Here is a 22392-nt window from a genome sequence, read left to right as displayed (position 1 = left end):
GAGGCCTAAGTGGCTGAAAGCACACTTGCTGATGGTGAGATGAAAGAGCTAGAGCAAAGAGAAGTGAAGAGATTTAGGGAGAATGCTGCAGGACACAACTGCAAATGATAGGGAGTGGGGGATACAAAAGATGTCAATATTAGAGTAATTAAGAGTTCACAGCTCATTTATATGAATTGGACTTTATAAATAAAGGCATAGAGTACAAAAGCAAGGAAGTTGTGATGAAATAAAAGCAGAAAATGCCGGAAAAACTCAGCAGGTCTGACAGCATCTGTGGAGAGAGAAACAGAGTTAATGTTTTGAGTCTGTAGACCCTTCTTCAGAGCTGAGATGAAACTTCATAAAACACTGGTTTGGCATCAACAGGAGTATTGTGTCCAATTCTGGATCCTTTAGGAAGGATGTAAAGGTGTTGGAGTAAGTGCAGAAAGATTTACAAGAATGGCTCCAGGAATGAGAGACTTCAGTTAGGAGGCTAGCTTGGCGAAGCTGGGACTGTTCTCTTTAGAGAAAAGAAGATTGAGAGGAGATTTAATACAGATCTTCAAAATCATGAGGGGTGTGGACCAAGTAGATAGATAGAAAGTGTTCCCATTGGCGAATAGGTTGAGAACCAGAGGATACTAATTTAAGGTGATTGACAAAAGAAGCAATGGCAACATGAGGGGAAACATTTTTATGCAGCGAGTGTTTAGGATTTGAAATGCACTTCCTGGGAATGTGGTGGAGGCGGCTTCAATCATGGCTTTCAGAAGGGAATTGGACAATTATCTGAAGAGAAAAAGTTTGCAGGGGCACGGGGAAAAGGGATGAGTGGGATTAGTTGAGTTGGTCTCACAGAGAGCCATTAGTACTGGCTGAATGGCCTCCTTCTGTGCTCTAACCATTCTATTATTCTACAAATTAAATTATGCCTTTTAATGAATTCAAGTTGATTATTTCATTTCAGGATCAGACAACGTTTAAAACTGGTGCAGTTTTTCAGGTGCCCAAACTCCACGTCAAGAGCTACTGGCCAAATATAGTACAGTTAAATCTAAGGTTAAGGTCCTCCAACAATGTCAGGAAAGCAACCCCCATTTCATCAATGCCACATTTCCTAACTCCCACACAAGCCAGCATGTCCTTGCCTGACTGAGATTGCCAATTTATTGACAATTAATTCCAAATGAAGGTCAGTTTCTATTCCGAGCTTTTGTCTATTAGAAATCTATGTTTAGGCTTTTCAAATTATTTCATTTCGGAAGATAAAGATAGAGATGGCTTTTATTCTACCAGTCTGAGCTCATTTGAACCCATGCAAGGGAAAAAGGAAAGCAGTGTTTATCATAACATCATTCAAGAGCTTTCATTATACTGTTCCACAGGCAGCTATGCACAACAAACAAGGCATTTGGCATAGCCTCACCTGTGGATTTTTCAGGAATGTGTCCAGGAAATTTGTGCAGCCACCTGCACGGCTCAGTAATGGGTCTTCATGCCTGGCCCAAGCCCCACGCAGGATCACCTCGTCCCAGGTCTTGCGAATACTCAGGTAAGATGTGTTTATCAGTCGACAAACTATCACATTGGTGATGTATTTATACCAGTCTTCAAATGCCATCCTTAGATAAAACCCAGAAAGACAGGCCTTTAAGGGACATATGAACAAAATAGCGACCACAGAAAGTGCATTTGATTGAGTTTCCATGATTCAGCATTGTAAATAATTGACCTGTCTTATGCCACAGCATTTTTTAAGAATGATATCCATCACAACAGATAGTAGATTTTTGTTAAGCTGGATAAGTTAGCCTTTCCTTAAAAAATGACCAACAGCATTGTTGGTATCGATAGGGTACTTAACAGTAGAGCGGAAAAGATCAAAGTTACGAAGGATTCAAGATGTGAAGTAAATACACTAGTATCATCCTACTGGAAATCCTACTTGAAATACTGTGAAGGCCAAAACTCAGTACAGGATATCATCAAGCTTGAAAAGAATAGGAGAGATGTCTCACTAAATCAAATTACTGGAATACTATTACAAGGGCACCAATACCTTTTCAGCACCTTATTTAATTTACTTTTGGAAAATGAAAGTTGATGTTGGAAAATTGATGTCCTCAAATTTGGGGATGAATTTTATTTTCATCAAGTTGAAAAATATCAGGGTGCGTCATTTTTCCAATTATCATCCAATATAGAACAGCTGACTACAGAATAAAACTCCCTTGAGTTTTGTCCAACAATTTATCTCAGCCACAGCCTCAAAGAGGACCCTCAAACGTACCAACGTGAAGTTCCTACTTGCCACACCCATCATCCTCACCATGTGCACTGTGCTCCTTATCTCTATGATAGGGTGAAGTCCAAAAGTAATTGTACTGTCTGTGAAAAGATCATGGACCTTTCTTGTTCCACGCTCGATCACACTCTTATCTTTTCTCTCGGGTCCGCGTTCAAATAAAACCCAGATTAATGAGATGACAGATTTTCCTCTATGGATGCTGATAAAGATTATAATGATATAGGTACAGCCGTTCCCAGACCCAGTGAACAGGAGTCTACAGCACGCTTGATAGTACTCGAATCTGTAGTGACATCCTTGTGCCATCTATACGTAACACAAATGAGGTACGTAGATTCCATTTACTTGAGGATTTCTGGTGGAGTTTATTCATGGCTAAGTCAGTACAAGCAGTAGACACATCCTATTGTCTAGGGTACTACAGTGCAGAGAGGGGCCATGGCTCCTGGTCACATGATGACATCCAAGTACCTGGCTCATCTGCATTCTGCGCTTCTTAAAGGAACATCACTCTTAAAGTGATATTACAACAGAATTGGCAAACAAAAATATTTATTGAATAAATGGACCATTTTTATAATCTAGATTTGTATGGTTTATGGATCCCAAGGCCAATGTTTAAACAATGAATTGGCTCACCAGAATTCTCCATCATTCTTAACTTCAATACCAATGGCTTTATGCTCTTTTTTGCTGACCTTCCGCCACTCCTTTGAACTACAAAAATTAGAAAATTAAGTGCTTATGAATTCCAGTTACAATACATTTTCTATCAGTTCTATTGTTTACATCTTTTCATGGTTTGATCAAAACTTGGTATCTAAACAATGTCCACTTCTATAGTGCTGCTCATGCACAGAAAGATATCTAACATTTCACACTGGATAAAGACTGATTCAAGGAGGAAAAGGATCCAAAGCATGGTCAAAAAGCTTCTTCATGTGGAATTTGAAAGCAGGAGACGACAAGGAAAAGTTGCCCAGTGTAAGGGTTCTAGAGAGAAAGAGCATAGTAGCTGATAAAAGTGGTCATATCTGGTGGTGCAATGGATTGGGGAATCAAAATTAGGCCAATGTTAAAAATGAAGAAGGTGTGTGCAGGGGTGTAGAGTTGAGGGAGACCACGAAAGTAGATTGGTGCAAGGTTATGGGACGAATTAAAGGCAAGGACAAGGACCTTGAAGTCAATTTCCCGCAGCATAGAAAGGCAATGGAGTTAGGTGATGGGCGTGCAGGCCTTGTAACAGATGAAGACATGGATGCGTTGAATGAGTTATGGTTTGTGGAGATTGGCAAGGAGAGCTTTGGGAAATCAAGTCTCGGGGTAACAAGAACAACTTAGATCACCTTAATACAGGAAAACTATCCCAGAGTAGGGAATGGTTTTGGCAGAGGAAATTGAGGTCTGATAGCACTTAATATATTCCAGACAGATTTGGTAATGGATGGTTAAATCATTTGTGTGCCAGATATGTTGCTGAGAGTTGAGGGAGTGAAGGTGGGGGCCATAGCATGGAAAACAATCATGATGGGAAAAGAATAACTCTTTTACTGGGTCAAGGGCATTAAAGGAAGTGGATATGAGGTGGTTGAGCAGATCAGCAGTATTGTGGTGAATGGAGAGCCAAGGCTAATAGTGTCAAGGTTACTTTTTCAAGGGAAGATGTAAGGATGGGGTTGAGTGATATCCTGGAGGTGAAATAAAACACCTGTTGTTGATGGAATGGATGTGGAAGAGGAAGCTAAGTTCAGTGTGAGCTATTCATCAAGGCTCTGCACTACTTTGCCTTTGTCAGCCCAAGCCTCGATATTGTCCAGGTCTGGCTGCTTTTGGACACAAGCTGCTTCAGTATCTGAGTCGTTGTGAATGGTGCTGAACATTGTGCAATCATCAGTGAACATTCCCACGTCTGACCTTATGATGGAAGGAAGGTCATTGATGAAGCAGCTGAAGATGGTTGGGCCTAAGGCACTGCCCTGAGGAACTCCTGTAGTGATGTCCTAGAACTGAGATGATTGACCTCCAACAATTGCAACCATCTTCCTTTGTGCTGGGTATGACTACAACCAGTGGAGAGTTTCCCCCCTGATTCCCATTGACTCCAGTTTTGCTAGGGCTCCTTGATGCCACACTCGGTCAAATGCTGCCTTGATGTCAAGGGCAGTTTCTCTCGCCTTGCCTCTGGAGCTCAGCTCCTTTGTCCATGTTCAAACCAAGGCTGTAAAACACCTGGAGGGTTTTCTTTAAATATGGTTTGCTCATTTTGTGCATGTCAATATGAAGGAGAGAAAATTAATCCAAAATAATTTAAGAAGCTATATGTTTCTTCGCTCGTACACAAAAATCCCGATTCGCAGACTTCTCCACTTCAGCTTTTACATTTCATTAATGGACCAGCATCATTTATTACTTACTTATCACTCCATGGGCCCAACCACTCGCCTCTTCCCCATGGGTTCCTCATTTTGATCATAAACAGTTTTTCTTCAGTGTTACCCAGTCGAACTTTCTGCACTTTTGTCACAGAATATGAATGGTTAATCTCCAGACCCTGCATCTTGCTGGGTTCCAGTTTGCTGTCAGATTTTAACTGCAAAAATACAATTGAACTTCATTTCATATTTCAGGCTTTGACGACTTGATTTGTTGGAAAACTGGATCTTCATCACTCAAATAGCAATCTTTTAATGACACTCCTTCCTTCAAAATTAACAATGGAAGCTTGGAGCCAGAGAACAAAATATTTTAAATTTAAAATAAACAAGTAAGAAGTGTTCAGAAAAAGAGCATTGTGTTTTTGGGTCTTGTCTGCATTATTCTCCTAAATAGTTTAGTTACTGTCTTTAGTTTACTCTCAAATTCCTCATGATCTTGATCTAGGGAAACTTGCTCAGGATGTCAAATAAAATACCTTTCAGTAAATTGCTTTAGCTATTTAATCTATCCTGTGCCTACACAGGATCTTTGTCTCATCATAGAAAAGTGACAGAGCATCCCCACATCACGCCTTGTTTGAGACTTCAATAAGCAAATCCACTGGACAAAAATGATTATACTTATTATAATATGGATAGTTGCAGCGGGTATACTAATTAGTTTCTCAAACAAGACGTCACAATTTAAGTGTAAAGCCTTTATTTTATTAAAAAAAATGGTTTTATAGATGCAGCATTCTTATCTTTTTATGATCTTTCCAACTTTGGGAACTAATTGTCTTGAAGTCTTATGAGATGTCTCCCATTGCTTCTGCACTATGGCAAAATTAAAGTTCCAATCAACCCAAAAGTCTGAACCATTTCTGCCTATATATACTGCAGAGAGTCGTGGATTTAAGTAAATCCACTAAAATCAAAATAAATATTAGTCATTGCACAAGCAAATCATATTTTTGCAGAGTGGTGGAGACTCCACGGACCTTTAAAATTCGCAGATGGGACCTGGTCCTGGACATCCTGTCCACATTTCTGACAGATCCCGGTAGGAGAAAAGGGGCAGAGCATCAAGCACACAGGCATGAATTACAAATCAGCTGTGTTGTATGATGTATATGCCTGCATGCCATTGTAATGTAAAGTTGCTCGGCAGAGCAAGGGTTAATGTTGGATTGGAGACTAGCACCACCCACGGTATGATGCATAGAGTTACTTGGTAATAGACTGAGAGAACAGTCCAGGGAGAACACACTGGAACAGTCTACATGGAGGTAACAGCACCATGCATGACAGTAACCTGGGATCTGCAAATAGTTAAAAGTTAACAATAAAGGATTCATGTTTAAATATACAAGTCTCAAGATCTCATCATTGAGACACCATCTCGCACCATATTACAACATGGTTAGCAGTGGTGGGATATCAGCGCTATCAGCATAGCACAACATAGTTGGCAGCAGTAGTCACTTCTACAAGATACTGCATCAGAAATAGCATCATAATCTGACATGGTGATCTGCGGTGATATGAGTGGTAGCAGTTAAGTGCATGAACCAAGAGCAACATCTCAAGGTATGAGAAACTAAAAGCAACTAAAGTCTAACTAGAGAGACGTGCATCTAAGAAAAAAACTTGAAGAAAAAGTTGGAGAAGCTTCCCTACAGATTTGGAAGTGAGGAATCCACCAGAGTGAGTGGAAGTGCCTTACAGAAAATTGCAAGAACCTGAGTGACACTGTTCATGAGATGGTGAGCAAAAATACAAAAATGTAGCTGTACTTACATTTTAGAATAGGTGGCAGCCCCAAAGGCTCAGCATCCAGAGGGCAGCTGGAAGATGGCTGCATTTAAAAAAAAGTTTTCAAGGCTGGCAGATTTAAATAGAGAAGCCCGCAGAGCATAGAAAGAACAAAAGAAAAAGCGTACAGAGTTTAAGAAAAACAAAGAATTGCTGCTGCTCTGAAGATTTTTAAAAATACAGCAATCAGAGCAAAAAGAAGTGCTGTCTCTTCGAGTTTTGAAAAAATGGGCTCTGATTGGACCTTGAGCTCACTGGAACCTGCAGAGTTTGAAAGAAACAGAAGAATTCGCTGCAGTGGCCTTGAGAAAACAAAAGGAAAAGCTTTCAAAGTTTAAAAGTTTTATAAAAAATGGTGTGGCTAATTGCTGGAGAGCCCGCCAAAAGCAAAAAAGTGTGCGAAACTCTCAACAAAGAAAGCCGACAGCTGCCGACAGCCTGGGTGTAAAATAATGGTTACTGCACTCACAGTCTTAAAGAGGCAATGCAATTTAAAGCTGTAACTACAAGAAAAGAAAACAGGCATGGACAGAAAATTGGAAGAGACCACAAAGAGAGGGATGGGTGGGTGGCATGGGTTGGCATGTGTTGGCATGGATGGGCCATGGGGAAAGGGTAGGGGGGTGAGAAGACATGAGGGGGTGAGGGCTAGATGGCCTTATATTTAATAAAGCAACTGGGACGAAGTCCTGGAGAACTGAGATGAGTCTTTTAAACAGTCTCACCATTAGTTAGCTCCTTTTTCCGCCTCCAATCTGTGTTTGGGTATGGTGGGCCCGACACCATCCTTTATCCCCGCCAAAACCCGAAATGAAAATTGTGCCATTCAGGCCACTTTTTCCTGATGCGGGTGTGCCGAGCCAGGAAATTTCCTGATTCAAGCTATCTGCCTCGATGGTAAAAGTCTGGCCCTATGAGTTTTTGTTTGATTATGACTTAGCTCCTCCTTATACTTTAGGTAGATTTTCAGGCTTCCAAATAAACTCTTGCAACATATGTAATGCACTAGACTGGGATCATGACTGCAGCTGAGTATTAAAATACTTGCGGCTAGATTAAGGGGATCCCACCATTTTAATTTCTCCCTGCAGGTGATTTGCCAATTATATTCCCACAAATATGGGGCAGAATTTTCCCCCCATTAGGGGGGAAGTTTAAGAGTGGGCGCGTGGAGGGGCGTGCCGCCATTTTTCACGCATGTGCACAAAAGAGTGCACTCATCTCCCTGAGGCTAAGTGCTGCCTCAGGGAGATCGGCTGTACAGTGAAAAATTTGAAAAAATATTTCCCTGACACTGTCACATGAGCTGGGACATGTCCATAACTTTTTAATACAGTTCAATGACATTTTTAAAAACCTACATGAAACCTCATCCCGCCCGTAGATGAGGTTTCATGCTTTTTCTAATGCCTGGCAGGACTCCCGGCCTGCCCGCCAACCTTAATTACATTAATGACTCTGTCAATGGCCTCAATTTTACGCGTCGGCGAGCAGGCCCCGCCCCCCCGCTCACCGACTGGGAAATCCTGGCCATGATGTCAGAACACCACAAACTGACTTCAATCCTTTTTTTTCCACAGAACCACAATCTAGTTCTGTGATAACAAATCTTTGCTGAAGGGGGTCTGCAGCTGCAATATTAAAGAGTTAGTTTATTGTATAGTTGTCTATAATTGGTCATTTTAACTTTTTAAAGGTTTTGTGAAGGCATGAATAATTCTCATTTCTCAGGCTAAGTGTTTTTTGTATCTAAGAGGAAAACTGCGGACATCAGGAGCTTTATGACTGCAGCCCAGTGATGAATCTCTGTCTGATACTTCCACCAACGCCCATCCCCCCACTTTATACACTTGTTCACTTGCAGTGGGAAGTCCTTGGCTGCCAGCTCTTCACAGCAACATGACTGAAATCAGCAACTCCACACTATGGGTGAAGGAGAAACCAAACTTGTGTGCCACTGTTGTCAATGCGAAGTGTGGTGGCATTCAAACTCACTGGCATCTCCCTCTTCGAAGAGCTATAGAAAGTAGTTTGGTAGCTATTTGAGGAATGTTTTAATTTTTGTTAATTGATTTCTGATTTTTTTTTACCAAAGACATTGGCACATTTTCCTCAAGCATCTATTTTGTGCCACATGTCTAAAAAGGTATTTATCTTCATATTAATTTTCAGGAGGATGAGTGTGTGGTCCTTTCTGAGTGGGTGGGCTGTCTACTTTTATTATTAGGCTAGAAACCCAAGAATGCATTAGTTTTCATTAGGAAGGCATATTTTGAGTTGTTGTTTTTCTGTCTCAGTGCTCCGTGCCAGTATATTGGGTTCCTTTACGGTGTTATAAGGTTACGTCTGTTTATATCTGGCTAGATACTTTGTAACTACTGTGCCAAGTATCTGCTTGTTTATTATCATGTGAACATATCAGTCTATTGAATAGTAAAGCCTGTCTGTCGCCTTTTTAAATTACAGTGTTATATGTAAGACTTGGGCTGTATCTTACCTATGTCGGGCTGGCTGAGTGGGACCGAGCAGGGGTGGGCGCGGGGCGTGGAGCCAATCGCCGCCCGTGATCGGCTGTGTGCTGCCATTTTATGTTAGCGAGCCTATTAAGGCTCGCCCAGCGTAATGCGCGGCTGGTAGTGCTCAGTACTACCTGTGCGGGCGGAGGGAGGAGGGAGAGTCGGGACCTGGGCGAAAGAGCTCAGAAATCTCCCTGAAGCACGGAGCTGCCTCAGGGAGATTAAGTTGATAACGAAACTCCTCAATAAATGACCTAAAAAATTATTTAAACATGCACCCTCATGTGACAGTGTCACATGAGCTGGGACATGTTTGTCAAGTTAGCAAAATTTATTTATTTATTTTATAAAACCTTCAGGAAACCTCATCCCGCCCGTGGATGAGATTTCCTGAAAAACGCGAAGGCTGCTTGGGCTCTTTGCCTGCCCCCCGCCAACCTAAAGGTTGGACGAACAGCATTGCCAACAACTTTAATTGTTTTTTCAATGGCCTTAATAGGCCGTTGACAGTTCAGCGAGTGCGCAGCGGCCTCTGGTGCGCGCCCACCGAATGCAATATCGAAATGACGCGCGGTGATGTCAGGACGCACGCCCAACATCATCGCGCGTCATTTTACGTGTCGGCATGTCGGGCCCGCCCCCGCACACCGAAGGCAATATTCTGGCCATTAAATTGAGACATAAAGTAATAAAACACTTCAATTAATGCTTCATTTGAGAATGAGGACTTTCCGATCAGGTTGCTGAATGTTAGCGGTGAGATTAGGAATACTACAAGGGAATGGCTCCATTACAATTTACATCGATTTCTCAGGGGCTGGCAGGGCTAGAAGTGGTGCTATGCAAGCAAATTATTCCTCCCTTTGGAATACGGGAACACTTGTAAAATTATCCTGAATTTGAATTAAATATTTTAAGTATGCAAGCTTCCAACTAAAATCTCAAAACATTTCAACTTTAACCAGCAGAGGCTTTCTGATTAGTCTTTGTGAGTTTTGATTTCAGACCATTGCTTGCAGTTTAAATGCACTCTTCCTGACATTTGGCATGCAGTATCATAAATAGAATAGGGTAGATGCAGAATAAATCTCCCTCTGCGCTATTTATTTGGTACTCTATGAGGGAAAAATCAATTCATCTGATGCCATTGCTAGCCATTGATATGATTGAAGAATGCCATGTAGCACTACATGAACATATTTCTCCCCCTCAGTCATACTTGGCATGGGATATATAATAGTTAAAGTTTCCTCTGCTCTATCTCAACAAGCACCTTAATCCAAACTCTGAAGAATACTTCTTACTGCACCAGTGTGAGGTTTTTGTTATCCCCACTATCATCCCAATGATTTTTCTGAATGGCATTGACCGTTTTAGAATCAATGCTATTGATTGATGTCCACAGGAAGCAAACTCTTTTCATTGAAATATCCTGTAAATAAATGATACATTCATCACAGCAGTCTGGAACAGGTTAGGACACGTGTTTTGGAGCTGAAAAGATGGTGTTACAGCCATAGTACAGCTCCATCCACTTTTCAATATTATTCAGATCAGTCCATGATTATGCCAATGAATATTCTGGAATGTTCATTTTGATCACAGTGTCCAATGTATTTTATTCTATTAGCCTATTTGGTTATATATAGCTTGAGAGGCACCATTCCACCTTGAGTGTGGGGCAAGGGAAGGAGGTAGACCTCCATGAACTACCACAGCTGGTTCAGGGATTGCATCACAGTCTAGCCATCGAACTAACTGGGGTGGAAGTAGCACTATGAATATTAACTTAAGCACAGAGATTAGGCAGGAAGGAAAAGCAGATAGGATGGTGCATAACATTGTGTAACTGGGCATCAGTCTGGATTATGTCCTTCACTGCAGCTCAACATATAATTATTGGCCATAGCTATCCTGCAGTGGCATGATGTGTCTGCTTTATACATAGAATGAGGTAGAATGGAGTGACATACATGGATAGAACAGCTGATCAGCCCTCCTCGGTTGTACACTTTCAACAGCTTCTCAAACAGCTTCAGCCTTTTGACGCTGTCTTTTGCATAGTTGATCTCTTGCAGGTCTATGGTTTCTGCTACTGAGGCAGTGAAATCGATGATCGCATCGCCAGTGTTCCCTCCATCCAGGGCTTCATAGCATCCGGACAACCTGTAGACAAAAATACAATCAATGTCACACCAAACCACCACATGCTGCTTTGGTAGAGTCAAGGGGAACAACAATCAAAAAATTGAATCTAACTCCAAATGCACCATCCTATCTGCTTTTCCTTCCTGCATAATCTCTGTGCTTAAATTGATATTCATAGTGCTTCTTCTACTCCAGTTAGCTAGATGGCTAAAGCGTGGTGCAGAATGATACAAACAGCACAAGTTCAATCCCCGAACCAGCTGTGGTAGTTCATGGAGGTCTGCCTCCTTGCCTTGCTCCACCCTCAATGTGGAATGATGCCTCTGACGTTATATATAATTGTCACACTTTAATGGAGAGAGATGCCTATGGTCCTTGGTAGACTACAATTAATTACCAGTTACCAGTATTTCCATCCAAAACCATAATATTCCTCCTACCATCAACACATTTTTAAAGGTTAAGTGTCATGAATATGTGCTTTATGCCAAATAATGATTTTTAATCCACCAGCTGGGAATATCAATTGAACTTATAAAAATAGACTTTTTAAAACACAGACTAAAGTGACTTGAACTCACAGCCAAGATGGCTACCTAATTTACATTATTGTACATTCCACATTCCAACCCCAATGAGATGGAGTCTGCAAAACCTCACCAAAGACAGTGACCTCAGAGGAACATGAATGAGCCATATTTCCTATTCCATCAGCACAGCATCAAGATACTCAACGAGGTGGAGGCAAACCATCAAACCTAATCACTTGAACAATGGTTAAGAGGGGGAATTCCCAGACCTGACCTAAACAAGTTACAATTGAAGTGCACAATCATATTTGAATTACCAGTCTGTTGGAGAGAGTAATCACATGACAAGCCAATACTTTGTATGTTTTAAGCTCATGTTTTCTCAGCAGAATGGAGGACAAGCAGCTGAGAAGTTGAGAGAGATCCTTCCTCTCTCTCTCTCTCTGTCTCCACCCAACATGCAAGCTTTTGGTGCTGGCTGTTATTGTTTGACTCTCTCTCCATGTGCAACAGGCAGAGATTTTAAAGAAAGAACTCAACACCACATTCTGTCTCCAGAAGAACAGATAGATCGTCCATCTGCAGTTTTAAACCACCTCGACGCCAAAAGCAGAAGACCACCGAGTGAAAGCAGCAAGCAGCAGGGTTCAGCCTGAAGCCAGTTGAGGCACCAAACTACATGAGAGGGGTTGGTGAAGGGTCAGAAAATGTCTCCTCATGATGCTCCAGCCATCATGGGTGTAGGAGAGGTGGGACCAGCTGATCTTTTCCTGCGTGTCATTCTCGTATGTTCTAAGTTCTGGGACTCTTATGATGGTTTAAAAAGGTAAACAGAGTGTATCAAAGGGTAAGAGTACCTATTGCTATAGCCAAGTAGCACCTGACACTGCTGCCACGACTGTATATAGTATTATAGGTTAATTGAATAGTTATGGTAATGAGTGGTGCAGATCATGATGTGACAGTGACATCAGCAGCGATGCACTAGACACTTGGGAGAGAGGATGGAATAGTCTTGTGACAGAACAGAACCTAACACTAAATATATCCTCATTGTCATTTCTTAATTTTAAACTGGACCTTATGGCTGAACAAAGGCCATTAAGATGTCTGACACTCTGTCTATGAGTTATTGTCTGAGTCACCAGAACAAAAAAAGCCACTTCCCAGTCTCAGGAATGTCACACCCCTGAGCTTCTGAGGAGCTACTACCAGACCACCTGGGGACTACAGAGCCCAACTTCAAAGGGAGCTACATGAAGACCATTTGTATTTGATAAACCAGGTCTGTCAGCGGACTCAGAGAGTCTACAAAGACAATGACTTCCCAAATAACAGACCCTCAACAAATAGCACATCTTTCAACCCATAGTGGCTGAGATGTTATCAGCCTGGATCACAAAGCCAATTTCCAGGCACTGGATAAATGCCCTTTGTTGAAGATATTGTGGAGAGGTAAGGTCACATGACCTAAGACTCTGGCTTGTTGAACAAGTTAATATTGCCTTCCTGGGCTGCAAGCCTAGTCTGCTGCTTTAACATCTGACAAGCAGGCCACATGGAATGTGCTCTGTCCTGATTCGACAACTGGTCCCCATCTACCTTGCTTCTGCTGAAATTTATGTACCACCACCTACAAACTGATTCATCTCTGTGTGCCTATTTCATCTTGTGAAGCCAATACCACCTGAAAAGCTAATTTTACACCACCAGTTTTCAGCCCACTGACCTCCGTGAAGGAATTCCTCATGGAATTTTGATTCTGGACCTCACTTGAGCCAATATTTATTTTCTCTGTGGGCTCTGCACTGTAAAATCATCTTTTCTCTATCCCTCTCTTTACCATATGTGTGCAGAGGGGGGCATTGCGACCATCCTTTTCACAGTTTTTGAATGTGTGCAATAAACTAACCTTTTGAGTTCATCCTACCTCGCGTTTGCTATGGGGTTATGAGTGGGAATTGGATCACACAACTAAGGGGTTGGGAGATATGCCACCGCTAATTAAAAAGGAAACAAATCAAAACACCTTTCTGTTTATGGGTGGGTGGTGAGAGGAAAATTAGTGCTGTTTGAACAGTTCCCACCCCCCCACACCCCTGTAACAGAAGTTGGGGGTTCAAACCCAGGATCGCCCATTTGAATTTGACCAGAGTCAAAGTTAAGACACAAGCCAAATCTAAGGGAAAAGAGCCAATTGAAAGCTAAAAGGAAAAACTCGTTGGCTGGAATGAATTTTAACCACAGTAACTTACCACAGAAAATTCCTTTTCCCTAACAGTAAGAAAATGGCAACTTTCAATACACAGATGCGGGTCAAACAAGGAGACCAGAACAACGAAACATATGGCATCACTTAGCACAGAACAACTGAAAGCTGAGACTAGGGAGGTACAGTTAAAATTGCCCAATAAAGTGAAGAGGAATGAACTGATCCAGCAGCTGCTAGAACATTTGGATCTCACATATCCGATAGAGCAAGTAGATGAAGGGCTTAACCTTGACTCCGAATCCCCTCCCCTAGCCAAACACGAGCTGGTAAAGCTCAGAATGCAGCTAGAATTTCAGGAGAGGGGAAGAAAGAAAGAAAGAGAAGCTCAGGAAAGGGAACAGTAGAGGGAAAGAGAATTCCAGCTCCGACAATTGGAAATGAAGCTAGCAACTCAAAGGGAGAGAGAGAGAGAGAGAGAGCAGGCAGCTGGAAACTGCGAGGGAAAATCTCTCTCTACCCAGTAGCACCCCCTACCTTCAAAATCCCAAACCACTCTCTGAAACCCTCAAGTAAACACTTGATTAATTCCCAAATTCGAAGGGAGTGATATGGAGTCATTTTTTGCAACTTCTGAGAAAGTAGCAGGACGGGTAAAATGGCCATCGGATATCTGGACATTCAAGGGCAGCTGTCAGGGAGAGTCCAGAAGGTCTATTCCATGCTGGCTCCTGATACATCCATGAATTATGAACAGACCAAGTCTGTGGCCTACGAGTTAGTCCTTGAGGCACATCGCCAGCAATTCCAGAACACTCGCAAGAAACCCACACAAACCTACATCAAGTTCAAACAGCAGAAACAAAGTCTGTTTGATCGATTGGTACGGTCTTTAAAAATCCCACGCACCTATGAGGGATTGCGTGAGTTTGATCTTGTTAGAGGAATTTCAAAAGTGCTTACCCTCCAGCTTGAGGACACGCTTGCAGGAGCAGAGAATCCCCACAGCCCGGGATGCAGCCGTCACAGCAGACAGCTACAATCTCACCCATAGGCCTGGAAACTCAGGCAGACCTTTCCCAAACCATTCCCATGGCCATTGGGAAGACAAGCAGGGCAACCAGAAGAGAAAGCACAAGTGCGAGAAGCCCTCCTGAATCCGAAAAGAGAACACCTGGAGACCGATGTGTTGTAATTGTAATAAAATAAGTCACTCCACATCCGAATGCTGAAAGTTGCAAGTGCAGCCTGTGGGTCTAATAGGGCTCCGTAGGAGTAGCACCCCAAAGGAGACCTCAGTGGGCAGTGCAGCAGAGCAGGCAGGGACCCTCGCTGCAGAAACGTCCCCCATGGAGAGCATGGCAAAATGTGTGCCGGAGCCGGACAGACTCCCAGGAAGCTTTCGGAGTTTTGTCCTTTCAGGAACCATGTCCCCCCCACCGTACCGATCCCAAGATGTAAGCAAGTCCACGAACACAGGGCTACTCAGTCCTTAGCGTTGGAGGGACACATAAGCCTACCCCCGAGTCCTCCCTGAAGGCCGAAGCTCTGGTCAGTGGAGTGGGGGAAGGATCTGTGTGCTTGCACCCCTTCATAGGCTCCACCTAGAGTGCAACCTCGTTTCAGGCCCTGTCATGGTAGGACTTGTCCCCGAAATGCCAGTAGCGGGAATTGATTTCCCCCTTGGAAATGATTTGGCATGCAGCAAAGTGTTAACAAGCAAAAGGAAAAAAAGGCCAGCATCAGCCAGCATAAATCTGCAGGAGTGCAGAGGGCCCTGGGATTTTCTGGGGCCCAAAAGGGTGAAATAGAACTGCCTAACCACCAAGCGAGAGCTGCTTGAATTTCGCAAGGCCAAAGCCAGGCCAGTAGAGTTAAGAGAGGTCCAGGTAGGGCCAATAGAATTTAAAATAGACTCACAGGATATCCCAGGATTAAACAGGGATGGGAAAATTCCCAGAGCAGAGAAAGAGATAGTGAGGGAGATGTCCCACAAGGTCGAAGAGCCTGAAGGAAGGCAAATTATTAAGACAGGAAGGAAAAAGGTTAAGAAATTGCCTGAAATATGGCTGGTAGAGACCCTTTTTCCAACTTTAAATAGGGATAAAGGGAGGCCCCGAATAGATGAGCAGATGGGAGTGAGATGCCTCACCTAGTTGAAGAGCTACAAGGGAGTATAGCTAGAGCTGCACCGCTACTTGTGAGCAGAAGTGTTCCAGGGAACATGGAAGAAATTAGGAGAGCGCCCGCTCCCAAGCCAAAGGCACAGGCACAGAAGCCAATGATTGGTTTGGCCAACAGCCTTATGGCAAATTTAAATGGGGACCAGGAAAGTTCACAAATTGAACTGGAAAGAGTAAGGGTGATGCCTCACTTAGTTGAAAAGCAGCAGGAAGGTGCAGCGAGAGCTGACCATCCACCAGAGGGCAGTGGGGTTCCAAAACCCATGGACCAGCCTTGAGGATGACTAATTCCCAAAACAAAAGAGAAAACACAAAAGAGTAACAATGGATTGCAGGAAGACACAGACGAAGCCCACAATCAAATCTCCCCTCAGCCTCCTCTGTTCCAAGGAGAATAACCCCAGCCTATCCAATCTTTCCTCATAGCTGCAATTTTCCAGTCCTGACAACATCCCCGTAAATCTCCTCTGTACCCTCTCTATTGTAATTACATCTTTTCTGTAATGAGGTGACCAGAACTGCACACAGTACTCAAGTTGTGGCCTAACTAATGTTTCAGTTGCAGCAAAACCTCCCTGCCCTTGTATCCTATGCCTCAGCTAATAAATGAAAGGATTCCATATGCCTTCTTAAACACCTTATCAACCTGTTCTGATACCTTCAGGGATTGGTCGACATTCACTTCTAGGTCTCACACTTCCTCTACACCTCTCAGTATCCTCCCATTTCTTGCATAATCCTTTGCCTTGTTTGACCTCCCCAAATGCATCACCTCACACTTCTCTGGGTTGAATTCCATTTGCCACTTTTCTGCCCACCTGACCAGTCCATTGATATCTTCCTGAAAATGAAATTTAGAGCCGCAGTGGAACCATCATTATCCATGCTCAAACTACCCTCCAGGTTTTTCACAAGACCTTGTGTTAGATTTCAAACCATGTAAAATATATTTTATTATTTGTATTGTACTTGTAGGGAGGTTTTGTAGTGTAGTGGGTAGCGTCCCTGCTTCTGGGCTGGAAGCTCTGGGTTCACGTCCCACTTCAGGGCTCAATGGCTATGAAAGGTGTGTTCATAATGCAGCCAAACAGATTGGTTATCAGTCTGTAAATCCTTCCAATGCACCTGATGGCAGGCAGTAAGAGTGGGAGAGATTCATGATCAGCGGAAGGCAGTGGCTTTGCCAAGCATAATCATGGACCAATCATCAATTGGTCAGCCAGTGTGAAGTCACAGTTGGGGACTGATCACGGGCAGTGGGCCACTCCTGGGCCTGTCCACTCAACAACCCAAAATCCTGCCCCTGGGACCTGGAGCAAATGATCAATTTTTATGACTAATGAATGTGATTGAGATATCTATTTGAAATCCGGCGACATAACAAATTTGTGGTCAATGCGCAGGATTTTAAGGTACATGGATAAACTGCGGGGTCTCATAAAAATGGAGTAGCTCAATGTAATTGTTTGCTACTTATAGCAAGTAACTTGCAAGTGGCTCCAGGTTTCAGTATAAAGATAAATTTTGACACTTCCGTAATCTTACTTTGCATATGCCTTCTCCAGGAGTGCACTCCAGAACTCCTCTTTAGAGTTAGAGTGACAAAATAGGAGCTTCTCATTCATTGTCGGAAGACGATCATCAATCACAACGTCAATCCATTCGGCAAAGCGCCAAAATCGGAAGTGAAAGATGCCTGCATAACTATTCGGCTTTTTTGCGTCCCAGTCCTGCTTTTTCCAGTCTGGAATAACCTGCAAACAACAACAGGAAATTAACAACAGAAAATGCTGGCAATGCTCAGCAGGTGTGGCAGCGTCTGTGGAGAGAGAAACAGAGTTAACGTTCCATGTCTGAGCCTTGAAGAAAGGTCCTTAACTCGAAATATTAACTCTGTTTCCAGCATGTCCTGTTTTTATTTCAGATTTCCAGCATCCACGGTATTTTGCATTTGTTACAGGGAATTAGGCATTGTAGAGTGAATATAAACTTAGCAACCACTTTGAACTATAAAACACAATTATAAATCTTTTAATTCTGCCATCTTCTTTCTTCATTCTCTCTTCTTTCCCATTCTGATCTACCCGACCTGTTTGATAAGTTGCGCTGCCCTAATAAGATAGGCTTGAAACCTTTCATTTCTTTGTCTTTTCACTTAAGGCTTTGGAGCGAAGAGCAAATTTAAGAGATTTTCGAGAAATTTTTGATTTGTGCCTTAAATGGACACAGAGTTGTCAGGTCGATAGCTCAATGCACCTGCTAAAAAACACTCAAATCAAATATGGCTTTGGGTCGATTTAAAATGTCGCCAGAGAACTTTGGGTGTCCAGTGAGACGCCTGCTGCAGCTTACGTGTCGATGGGAATAAGCTGAGCCAGTGGGGAGCAGGGATCTGGGCATGTGGGTGAAGGCAATTTTCTAGGGGGTATCTTTCATGTACTGATAGATAGCAGGCCAGAATAATTTTGCAGCCCCAGGACAAGCACTCCTGCTTCTGCTGAGTTCACCTGAATAAAGCCTGAAAATTTGCTGGGCCTTTAATTAAGCAGACTCCAGTGGACCCTTCAAGAATTTCTGCTTAGCCCATTCACTGGTGGCCTGGGGCAATCAGATGAAGAATACGCAACCAATCTCTGCTCATATGTATCTGAGTTTTTGCATTTGGGAACAGCTTTATAGTCTGGTTTGTATATTTATGAAGCCTAATGCCTCTGTCAGGAAGGAATCCTGCTTTAAAATGTTTTCATGGAATGTGGGTGTCACTGGCAAGGCTAGCATTTGTTACCCATCCCCAATTGCCCTTGAACTGAGTTGCTTGCTAGGTTATTTCAGAGGGCAGCTAAGAGCCAACCACATTGCTGTGGGTCTGGAGTCACATGTAGGCCAGACCAGGTAAGGACGGCAGATTCCCTTCCCTAAAAGACATCAGTGAACCAGAAGTGTTTTTACAGCAATTGGTGATAGTTTCATGGTCACTGTTGCTAGACTAGCTTTTCAATTCCAGTTTTTAACTCCAGATGCTTTCTTGGTGGGATTTGAACCCATGTCCTCAGAGCATTAGCCTGGGTCATACACCACCATCTCCCTGACCAACTAAAAGTTGCCAAGCCAATATGCCATCCGGTGGGTTCTGGTATTATTCACAATGAAAAATATGGAGTGTTTGCACCATATTTACCCTAACAAAACAGACAGCCATGAATTTCTCACATATTGTACTTTCATTGCTACGGAGGGCAGTACCGTGATCAGACTAACCTTTGACGTGTTTCTTTGGATCAAACCAGGAAAATGGCTGTTACATGAATATTCATATAGGCACCTGGATGATCAAACTCATCTGCAAGACTGAGAATTTGCGGGACCGAGGAATGACACAGTGGGCTAGATTCTCCTCTGCAATCCGGCCCAAAATGAGACAGGGTAGCAATGGAGAATGAGGCAAAATACGTGAGTGAGGCCTAACAATGCCTCGCCACCCCAACCTCAATATCTTTCCCCTCAACCAGGAATTCCCCTCCCCCAATTGCCACATGCAAATGATGCTGGGAGTGGGGGTGGGGGGATGGAATCTGGGAGGAGTTTCCCTTTGTTATCACCACTTCCTGAGGTTTCAATGTGAAAGGTAGCTGGTATGGTCTTGGCTGCAGCTCTGCTGGCATTTTACAACCAAGGACTGACCAGCGTCTTGTTGGCAATAGGAATCCTGGCAGGCACCTGCTTTGTATCAAGAGTGACCCCAGACCCTGGAAATCAGTAAGTCTCTCTCCTGTGGATTTTAAAGTTGGTATTTGAACCTAATTCCTCTTTTGAGGATTAAGTCAGCAGAAATTATGCCTCATATTCTCCCCCAACACCTGTTCTGCCCTATGAAGAACACATTCAGCTATCTATATTTCTTCATTTAATGCTCAGAATTGTATGACTACACGTTTAATTCTAAATGTGACAGAGGTCAGAGGAAAAAGAAGGCTGAGTTAAATGATAGTCGACAGTTGTGAGAAATTAAGAATTTCAAACGATAGTAATATGCCATAAAATACCAAGCTCATCAGAGTGTGTGAACACTACAAATAACAAAAATAATCAAATGTTATCTGAATAGAATTTCTGAAGCACAATTTGACAAAATTAGAACATTGAATGTTATCTTAATTAAGAAAGACAAATGCAATGGCCCAGACCTTCTAATCTCCGGAGGGTCATACCTTGGAGGTACCCCATAAAATGTGCTGGAGGACCCCTCGGAAGTCCTCACGCACTGACTACATAGGAATTGCCCGGGAAGTTTCCATTTCCAATGGGCAATTCCCCTGTGCCTCGAACCCTCTGAAACTCTGAGTTAAAGTCAAGGATTTTGGATGGCTCCGACTCACTGAGCAGAATAGTTATCCAGGGAATCTTAGAAGGATTAAAACCGATTCTAACTTCTGGGTAACTAGACTACTGACTCACCCAACTACATTCCCACCCTGACCCCGGGCTATCCTTCTGATCCACCCCCAACCACCGTGACCCCTGACTAACCCCTGACCAATCCTATTACCCCCATACCCCGACTACCCTTCCCACAGCCATGGCTAATCCCCACCCCTGATTGACTAACCTCCAACTACTCTCCCTGCCCTCCGACTACCGCCCACACTCTGACTATCCCCCAGATCTGACTATACGTCAGACCCCCAAATACCCAATTACCTCCCCCACCCCCAACTACAACCCAATCTCCAACTACCCTCTCCACCTCCCGACTAACCCCTAGCACACTGACTGCCCCCTACATTCCGACTACATCCCTTGACCCCCGACTACCCTTTTTTAGCTATGAAGAAAAGTCATATGGACTCGAAATGTTAACTCTGTTTCTCTCTCCACAGATGCTGCCAGACCCGCTGAGTTTTTCCAGCAATTTTTGTTTTTATTTTCAGATTTCCAGCATCTGCAGCATTTTGCTTTCATCCCCAACTGCCACTTCCCCCACATCTACCCTCCCCACCCACTGTCTACACCCCCATCCCTCAACTACCGGCCTACAACCCCCCCCGCCACCCCCCCTCCCCCCCACCTCCCCCAGCTAATACCCAAACCCCAATTTCACCTGGAAACCCCCTGACTACCCACCCCAATTATGCCCCAACCCCCTACCAACCTCCCCACCCCTAACCACCCTCATCCTCTGACTACCCTTTCCCACCCCTGACCACCCAACCCCCCCTACCTGATAACCCGATTCCCCCTCCCCGGCCCATCATACCCCCCTCACCCACTTACCTTACACACTTGCCTTCTCTTCTAGCTTGTTAAAGTGGCTGGGGTATTTAAACTTAACAGAATATGGCAGCTAGTGCTGTAAAGGGGGGCGGTGGGGTGGAGGCTTCGGTTCTCCTGATGTTCCTACACTCCAACGAAAGGACTCCAGGAGTGGGCACGCTCCACATTTCTCAGTGGGCTTGGGTCAGAAGTCCAGGCAAGAAATGTGGAGCTCCAGTCTAAGGTAAGAAAATAGGAGCAGAGTGGCAATCCGACGGTGATTGTCATTTCACAGAAGATTCAGTCCAATGGAAAGAATACTGCGGGCGTTAAAGAGTGTCAAGACACCAGACGTGATGAAAATGACATGCCCTCACCTTTTGCCACAGGCTTTCCCGAAGGGCTAAACAGGAACAAGCAGCCACAAACCAGCAATTCCCCAGTTTCCCTTGGTGCAGATCATGTGAACTGATTCCATTGACAAATAGATGAGGGGATTCACACAGCTCCTAGGGCAAGAGATTAAGAACAGAAAAATTAATCTAAATATGAACACATTTCATCAAATTGCGCAAACTTATTCACAGCTTCTAGTTAACATGGTTGAATTGGTGATGGGTCATTCATAGTGAGGTCATTCATCCTTGAATAGAAAATGCTGGAAATGTGAGAATAGGTGGGGAATGGGAGGTCACTTCAAAGAGATGAGAGAATCAGTGTCATTGAATCCACTATCAAGGATTTTGTGTTTGGAGAAGATCGTTCACTCTTAGAAAAAGGGCTCAACTCTTGACCTAAGAAAAGAAATATGGCATAAAAATATTTTATGGCGGAGATAGAACACTGTTGAATTTGCTAGGCCTTGTTTCACTCAGGTTGAACAATATTGCTAGTACTTTTTCTATGTTAACTGTCATTTTGAATTTAGACACTAAAATATAATGCAGCAGCCATAGATAACAGCAAAGACATGGTTCACATACTGTTGCTTCTTCTAAATTCTTAATGAATTTCAATAACAACTAGTTTTTCTA

The 22392-nt window shown here is 43.3% G+C and overlaps 1 protein-coding gene across 1 annotated transcript in view; it reads right to left on the bottom strand.

The window, feature by feature from the left end:
• LOC144683927 (calpain-5-like) overlaps positions 1-22392 on the bottom strand; it is a 171113-nt gene that overhangs the window by 42015 nt on the left and 106706 nt on the right. Inside the window, exons 3-8 of the mRNA XM_078547509.1 lie at positions 21736-21867; positions 17654-17862; positions 11012-11204; positions 4708-4883; positions 2933-3010; positions 1412-1607 (exon numbers count right to left, since the gene is read on the bottom strand). Coding sequence (XP_078403635.1) covers positions 1412-1607; positions 2933-3010; positions 4708-4883; positions 11012-11204; positions 17654-17862; positions 21736-21867 — 984 coding nt within the window. The remainder of the gene's footprint in view (positions 1-1411; positions 1608-2932; positions 3011-4707; positions 4884-11011; positions 11205-17653; positions 17863-21735; positions 21868-22392) is intronic.

The sequence above is a fragment of the Cetorhinus maximus genome, chromosome 8 (genome assembly GCF_964194155.1).
Source record: "Cetorhinus maximus chromosome 8, sCetMax3.hap1.1, whole genome shotgun sequence".
In the NCBI taxonomy this organism is placed as follows: Eukaryota; Metazoa; Chordata; class Chondrichthyes; order Lamniformes; family Cetorhinidae; genus Cetorhinus; species Cetorhinus maximus.
Note: the sequence above shows the minus strand (reverse complement) of the source record. Positions and strands in the feature narration are given on the sequence as shown.